We start from the raw sequence: 8,031 nt of genomic DNA on the forward strand, positions 1-8,031 counted from the left end.
AAAAATTTAAGGCTTAATCCATGTCTACTTTTTGTTTATAAATGTCTATATAAAAAGTCAGGTCTAGATTTGGCACTTAGAAGAAAGTAACCAGATTTGGTTACAATCACATCTGCCTGTATCATACCTAGAATTCTGGGAGGGAGAGGCCTGAGGGTGGGGGAGAGATTTGGTACAACAGATATCATTAAATCATATACTTTGGAAATTGAGAGAGAAAGTGAGAACGATCTTCCTAGGAAGAAACCAATCTGTAGTATACCCTTTTGAGACAAGTATTTTTCTTACAGGAAATTTACATTTCCCTACACAACTGTTTTTATAAAAAGCCACTTTATAAAATGCTCTCAGAAAGATTTCCCAGTGGTACATCAAAGCTTAATAGCATCAAGAAAAGGTGTTATGTGTTTAATAAAAGTCACTATCTAACAAAGATCGGACATAGTTATTAAACTTCTCTGTCTGCTAAATTCAGGGCAAGCTTAAATATTTACCAATCTGGTTTGAAAGCAACTCATAAAAAGATTTGGATTCCTTCTGGTTGGAAGTGTTCAAGGAAAGATCTTGCATTCAGTGACGTGTGAAGTGTTTCTTAGACAAAATATGTCCATGCATGTTGACAGGCATGACAACTGACTTGGTAGTAATTGAATACAGTTTCTAGGGTGACTTTCCAAAAGATACCTGTGCCTAATACATGTACCATAAGCTTTACGTTCTTGCCCAGTTAGTGCCAAATAAAGTTTCATGCTTTCTTTCATACAGCAAACCCCATCCTTGAATTTCTTCTTTAAAAAGATGTTACTTAGGTTTGTTATTTAGGATTGTTTTAGTTATTACCATGAGGAATCTGTTATTCTATAAACTAATACTTAATGAATTTTTAAGAAAGGTGTTCATGTAGAATCTGAGCATGGCCACACTCCCAGGCACAGAGCCTGCCTCATGCTTGGAAAAGATAAGGAGTGACCCCAGGCCCATGTAAGCTGTGTAGGAAACAGGGAGATGTCAGGTTCATGGATGAGACAGTGGCAGGTGGTTAAATGCCTTCCTATTTAAGTGGGGCAGTCACATGAGAATGGAATTTTCTGCTCAGGGAAATGGAAGGGTAGGGCAGTGGCGGAGGGCGTCACATTTCTTTCACAGCATAGGTGCTATATGAGGGTATGAAATGACAGCCATTAATAGATGATCTTTTCTAGTACACCCAATAACTTTCCTTCAGGAGCCTCCCCTCTATTGCTAGGCTCCTGACTACAGATAGCTACTGAGTTTTTACCAGTGCATAAATATTTGTTTTCTACTGAACTTTTTTCCTCCTTCAGATTTACAAATTCAACTGTAAAACAGGGAGGTGTTACGTGTTGAGAGCAAATAGGGGATTTTCACAAGGTTTTCCTTAGTTCCATGTATGTCATATACAGGTAACATAGGACATGCTGGGGAATAAAGCTAATAAAAGACCAAACAAATTGACTGGAAATAGCAGTGTTGCTCTTCACCACTTCTCAGTCTAGAACTATATTGAAAAGAACTTGCCACTAATGATTAATTTTGTTTTGGATCTAAGAAATAAGGTTTGGTACTATGTACCACCCTTGTACAGGTCTGTAGAAATAAATCTGAGACCCTTAAACTAACTTTTTATAGGATTTGCAAAGGTCATTGCCTTTTTTCTTTCTCTGAAAAGACCTTAACGCACTATTGGAAATATCATACTAGTTAATGGACTATAAAATTCAGATTGAGATATGGGAGAAAGCCCTGGATATAAAGCAAGATCCAGAATAAACTCATTTGTAGCAGATGATTGGTATTGTCATCCTCTTTGACAACTTCCTTCACAAAGCCAGGGTTTAGATGGAGCTTCCAGATCAAAATGACTTGTACAAATCCCAATTTTTTTCCAGAAGTAAGAAGTCAAATGACAACTGGCAACATCTGATGATTTATGTTATATAAGCCAAAGACCAAACAGTGGAAAGAGGGGATGAGAAGATACAATCGGAAATCACATTGATGTTTTAAAATTATAGGAACAAGGCAGCTATCAAGGAGCAATAAGTAGAAAAATGGCCCCTATTTACATATGAAAAAAGACAACCCAAATGACTTAGAGTTCTTCCTCTAAATAGGAATATGTTTTTTGTGTCCATAGTTTAGCTAGGGGTAAGAAATCAAGGAACTATCCTGGGTCTTCTCTGCTACTTCTAACACTTCAATTAAAAGGTCCCTCTTTCTTATAGAGAAAAGTAACTAATGAGGTGATCCTTCAGAGATGTCTGTATTTACAAATGGATATGGTAGTAACAGAGATGGCTCTTTCACTAAGACATCTAATTTTTTAGCTTAAACCAGACATATGGTATACAGAATAGACATCTCAGGTGAAGAGATGGATTCTATTGGCAATGGGAGTTCTGAAAATGCTGACAATACGTAGTGCACGACCCAAACTATCCAAGACTCACCCTACCCCAGCATGAGGAAGTGGGTAAACTATGACTGAATATCCAATAGGAAAGTGTACAGCATGTATCAACCCCAAATGGGGGAAAGTTTGGCGTTTAAACAACACATCCCTTCTCCCTGGAGTATTTGGGCATGCTTTAAGAATAGACTTTTTTCAAAAGTGTACATTAGCACAAGGTGTTAAGACTACCAGATTTTAAAAGTAGTGCCAATTATGTCTAAAAATCCACAAACTTGATGTGATGTCTAGGGAAGTAAAACCACTGGTCTTCATAAAAAGACCTAAGAAGAGGGACTTCCCCGGCGGTCCAGTGGTTAAGATTCCATGCTTCCACTGCAGGGGGAACGGGTTCGATCCCTGGTCAGGGAACTAATATCCCACATATCACGTGGTTTGGCCAAAAAAAAAAAAAGACCTAAGAACAGTCCTGTTTTAGGAAGGCTTAGATGGGCGCATATGCCATGTGCAAGCCAGGGTCTAAAGAACTGAGATTTTCAGTTGTCTCCTGAACTGATGTTGAGAATGCTATTGATCAATATTATTAATTCAGACCTCACTATTTTGGAATTGATCATTTTAGAATGTAGTGGATTTAAGTTTATCAATGGGCTATCTATGAAAAAGGGATTTGGCTGAGTATTATAAGACCTAACCAGGGTGTGAGTTGGGGAAAACAAGTGTTGTAACTTAAGAAAACTATTTCCTTATATGTTCTAAACCGCCAAGCACCCATGGATCATTTTGATTTATTTCTCAGGCAAATGTTGGGGTCTCTATTGGCAATAATGTTCGCTTACATTGTATGACTAAATATAATTGCAAGTAAATTTTTCTTTTAAGCTATTCTGCAATTCAGTTACCTGTTGCACACCATCTCTCCATCCCCTCAACAGGGTCTTAATTCTCCACTGTGACAATATTTCAACTTGTTCTCATGCTATAATAGTAAGGGTGGAAATGTAAGGGAGGCTGATCTTTAAGGAAAATTGAATAATGGAACCAGCCTAATATCTCAGCTGAAAAGCAATATTTTTAAAGCTAAATCCCATTCTAGAATAATAACATATTCTTTCTCTTGCCTATATTCTGGGCTGCTTGACATGCACATACTGGTTGCTTAACTAGTAAAGGCCCTAAATCCCCTTCCAGACTCTTTAAGTGGGAGGAGGGGTGCCCTGGCCTTGCCCATTTAATCCAATTAGAAAAGCAGCACAGCCTTTTTTGAGACAAGGATCATTGTGGGTGTTGCAGGTGCACCTAATATGGAAGCAGATGAATAGCTCACTGTTGCTTAGAGAAACCTGCCCCCTTGGTGATGGCCTTAGAGAGTCCTGTGTCTTCAGAGATGCCTGTGGTCCCAGAGAAGCTCATGGCCCCAGAGATGCTGATGTCTTCATAGAAGCCCATAGCCTCAGAGGTGCCCGTGTTGCCAGAGATGCCTGAGACCCCAGAGATGCCTGTGTCTCCAGAGAAGCCGACATCCCCAGAAATGTTTATGGCCCTAAGGTTTCCCATGGTCCCATAATAGTCAGGGTGGAGGTCTGCACACTGGTTTTTTACTTGATCCATCTGAACTCGAAGGCCTCCTTCCCTAGAAAGAGTGCCATTCTCCATCAAGGTATTCAGGTCTCCATCAATACCCATAAAGCCGAGAGGATTGGTTAAAGGAGTTCCCAGGTGTTGAGATAATAAACGTCCTAATTGAGAGCAGGTACAGACTTCTTCTGGTGGCTCATCATGGGCTTTCACTTTCTGTCATGGGAGCAAGGAATGGTTGAAAAGAATTAGAAACCGGAGTAAACCTAGGCAAATATCACATTGACCTATAGGGATCCTGCCTGCTGTCACTTATATGGTAGCAAATGACCTTTTGCCCCCTCCTCATCCTCAAACATCTTTTCTTCATCACTTGACAGTGCTTTAAAAGCCCTACTACTAAAGGCCCTCAATAGTCTTGTATATATAAAAGTTCCCTTTTCTGATAACTGCAATTTTATTACTGGGAGCAGGGAGGGCAAGGGAAAGGATCACTAACATTTATTGAATACCTCCATGTCCCAGGCACTTTACATATAGTATTTCCTTTTATACTTAAGAGTCTTATTAGTTAGGAATTAGCTGTATTTTACATATGAGGAAACTGAGGCTCAGAGAATTTAAGTCACCCCAAATTCACACATTTAGGAAGTGGTAGAGCTGGGATATGACCCTGCCTCTTCTTAATGCCAAAGTCTATGATCTGTCTACTACTTCATGCTATCTCCAATGGATATTTTCACCTTCAGGGATAACACAATGATTCACTGATACTTTACAACATTGATTCTTAACTTTTTGTGGGTCATAGACACCTTTGAAAATCTGAAGAAAATGATGGACCTTCTTCTCAGAAAACTGCATGCATTCACATGTGAGTGCATGAGATGGCACACAAACAGTCTTTAGGTATAATTTCAGGGGTTTCACAGATCCCCTGAGGGGCATTCGTGGACATCTATGGGTTCATGGATTCCAGTTAAGAGCTCCTGCCTTAGGGTATAAGCATACCACTCTTATTTTCCTGGAAATCACAAAATCACACACACACACACACACACACACACACACACACACACACACACACACACACACAGTGATAACCCTTGGAGAGAGAAACTGAATGGGTAGGTGGCTGGGAGAATTTTTTCAACGTTCCATTTTGTACATTTTTGTATTCTGCATATTCTAACTTTATACTTGTACTGCCTACTTTTTTTAAACGTCAACAGGGTTATCTGTTGGGCTGCTTTTGTTTCTCTTCTCTGTATTAAAAAAGGAATGTTAATAATAGTTATTATTTTAAAAGGAAGCCTTACTTACTTTTGAACTTTAGAATCAGAAAGTGATCTGATTCTATCTAGAATGAATCTGATTCTCTCAGGAATTAGGCAGGGATAAGTGAAAGGGCTGGGTTTAGAATAGGAGACCTGCTCTGGAGGCCTTGTGGAGAAGGCTGCTAATAGGTAAAAAAGGAGGCAGGAGACATTAGGAAAAAGGTTTCCAACTTCTCAGTTCTGCCTAGGGCTTGACCTTCCTGGGGCTGCTTGTTTCCTTTGTTTCCTATGATTTTAAGTTATGCTTCAGTGTTTTCCTTCCCCTTCCCCTTCTTCTTTTTTTTTTTTTTTAAATGGAACCAAGTAACTAACTGACTGTTACCTGCCAAGAGGACATTCAAAAGTTTAGGATCTGACGTAATCATAATACATTTATTTTCACAATAAAAGGATATTTGTTTGCTTACAGTGAGCAGAAAAGCTATGCCTTATCTGGTCGAAAGGAGGTTCACACCCAGTACCTAAACAGCACACCCTTTCCAAGAATTCTTTTCTAAAAAATATCCCTCCTCTCTACTTCAAACACACCCTTAGGGACCTCTGGATTCCAGAAGCAGCTTAGCATTTTCCATTTTTTGAAAGGAAATCCCTGTTGACTTGTTTAACCTCTAATTAAAAACAAGTGTGTGACTTTGGTTTTGCTGGTACAATGAGCAGAGTTTATAATCTACATGGGAAGGAAATCAGATTTTTATAAGGTTTTCCTAATTGGAAATATAACAATTTCATTGTTCTCATTAGTACACCCAAGAAGTTATACTTATTCTCTTGATGGATAACAAATACTTGTATTACTTCCCTGTCATTCCCTCTTGTTCCTCCTAATAATTCCATCCAGATCCAAAAAGGGAACCAATCCACTTATTTAGCTGAGTGTTATATTTACCACTTAATATGGGACGTAAAAAAAGAGTTGTGACTTAGAGCTTTATAGACACAGGATGCTTGGAAAGCAGACAGTATAACAAGCCAGCCAGGCAGCTTCTCACAAGTACCAATTCAACTCCCAGTGGATTGGGCCTACTCAGAAGGGGCAAGAGGTTCTCATTTTGAGGTTTAACTCTTCACCTTTTCTAGTTTGTGCACATCTGCCTCCAGCATTGATCTCTGCTTCTTAATTTCCAAGAGGCTCTCTAGCATACTCTGCTTGGGCTGCAGCCCTTTGTCAAAGCGGTTATACATCCCACACCAGAACCTTGAATAAACAAAAAGAAAAAAAGTGGGTTAGCTTAGCTGGAGAAATAGATTATTTATGTTTTCCTCATGTCAAGAAAATATTAGCCTGGTAGGTAGGCAGATCTCAAGTAAGGTAACCTTGATGACATTAAAAAGACTGGACATGCTCATAATTTAAGAGTAAAGTTCCTAGCAGAAAGATCTAGGCTGAAGACAGGCTTCCTAAAGTCATACTGAGCTCACAGACACCTCTAAACACACCCCTTGACACGGCCCTGCCCCCATAGGGACAAGACCCAACTTCACCCACCAGTGGCCAGGCACAAGCCCCAGGACCAACCTTAAACACCAGGGGGCAGACATCAGAAGCAAAAGGAGCTACAATCCTGCCAGCTGCAGAAAGGAGACCACAAACACAAAAAATTAGACAAAATGAGATGGCACAGAAATATGATCCAGAAGAAAGCACAAGATAAAAACCCAGCACAACTAAGTGAAATGGAGATAGACAATCTCCCTAAAAAATAATTCAGAGTAATGATAGTAAAGATGATCCAAGATCTCAGAAAAAGAATGGAGGTACAGACAGAAAAGATATAAGAAATGTTTAACAAAGAGCTAGAAGATTCAAAGAACAACAAACAGATGAACAATACAATAACTGAAATGAAAAATACACTAGAATGAAATCAATAGCAGAATAAATGTGGCAGAAGAACGAATAAGTGAGATGGAAGACAGAGTGGTGGAAATCACTGCCACACAACAAAGAATGAAAAGAAATGAGGACAGTCTCAGAGACCTTTGGGAAAACATTAAATGCGCCAATATTTGCATTATAGGTGTCCCAGAAGGAGACGAGAGAGAGAAAGGGTCTGAGAAAATATTTGAAGAGATAATAGCTGAAAACTGCCCTAACATGAGAAACGAAATGCTCACTCAAGTCCAGGAAGCGCAGAGTCCCATAGAAGATAAACCCAAGGAGGAACAAGCAAGACACATATTAATCAAACTGACAAAATTAAAGACAAAGAGAAAACATTAAAAGTAACAAGGGAGCTGAGGCTCGGGCTTCAGTCGGAAGCTGGGAGAGGACTGGGGTTGGCTACGTTAACACAGCCTGAAGGGGTTAGCGCACTACAGCTAGCCGGGAGGGAGTCCGGGAGAAGTCTGGAGTTGCCGAAGTGGCAAGAGACCTTTTCTTCCCTCTTTGCTTTCTGGTGTGCAAAGAGAGGGGATTAAGCACGCCGCTTAAAGGAGCTCCAGAGACAGGCACGGAGCTGCCGTAGAGACAAGAGACTTTTTCATGCCTCTTTGTTTCCTGGTGTGAGAGCAGAGGGGATTAAGTGCGCTGAGTAAAGCAGCTCCAGAAATGGGCATGAGCCACGGCTATCAGCGCGGACACCAGAGACGGGCATGAGATGCTAGGGCTGCTGCTGCCGCCACAAAGAAGCCTGTGTGCGAGCACAGGTCACTCTCCACACCTCCCCTCCTGGGAGCCTGTGCAGC

The 8,031-nt window shown here is 40.2% G+C and overlaps 1 protein-coding gene across 1 annotated transcript in view; it reads right to left on the reverse strand.

The window, feature by feature from the left end:
- Positions 1–1,998: 1,998 nt before the first annotated feature.
- MTMR8 (myotubularin related protein 8) overlaps positions 1,999–8,031 on the reverse strand; it is a 217,267-nt gene continuing 211,234 nt past the window's right edge. Inside the window, exons 13-14 of the mRNA XM_028482651.1 lie at positions 6,415–6,541; positions 1,999–4,225 (exon numbers count right to left, since the gene is read on the reverse strand). Coding sequence (XP_028338452.1) covers positions 3,755–4,225; positions 6,415–6,541 — 598 coding nt within the window. The 3' untranslated portion in view covers positions 1,999–3,754. The remainder of the gene's footprint in view (positions 4,226–6,414; positions 6,542–8,031) is intronic.

This window comes from Physeter macrocephalus, chromosome 21 (genome assembly GCF_002837175.3).
Source record: "Physeter macrocephalus isolate SW-GA chromosome 21, ASM283717v5, whole genome shotgun sequence".
NCBI classification, from domain to species: Eukaryota; Metazoa; Chordata; class Mammalia; order Artiodactyla; family Physeteridae; genus Physeter; species Physeter macrocephalus.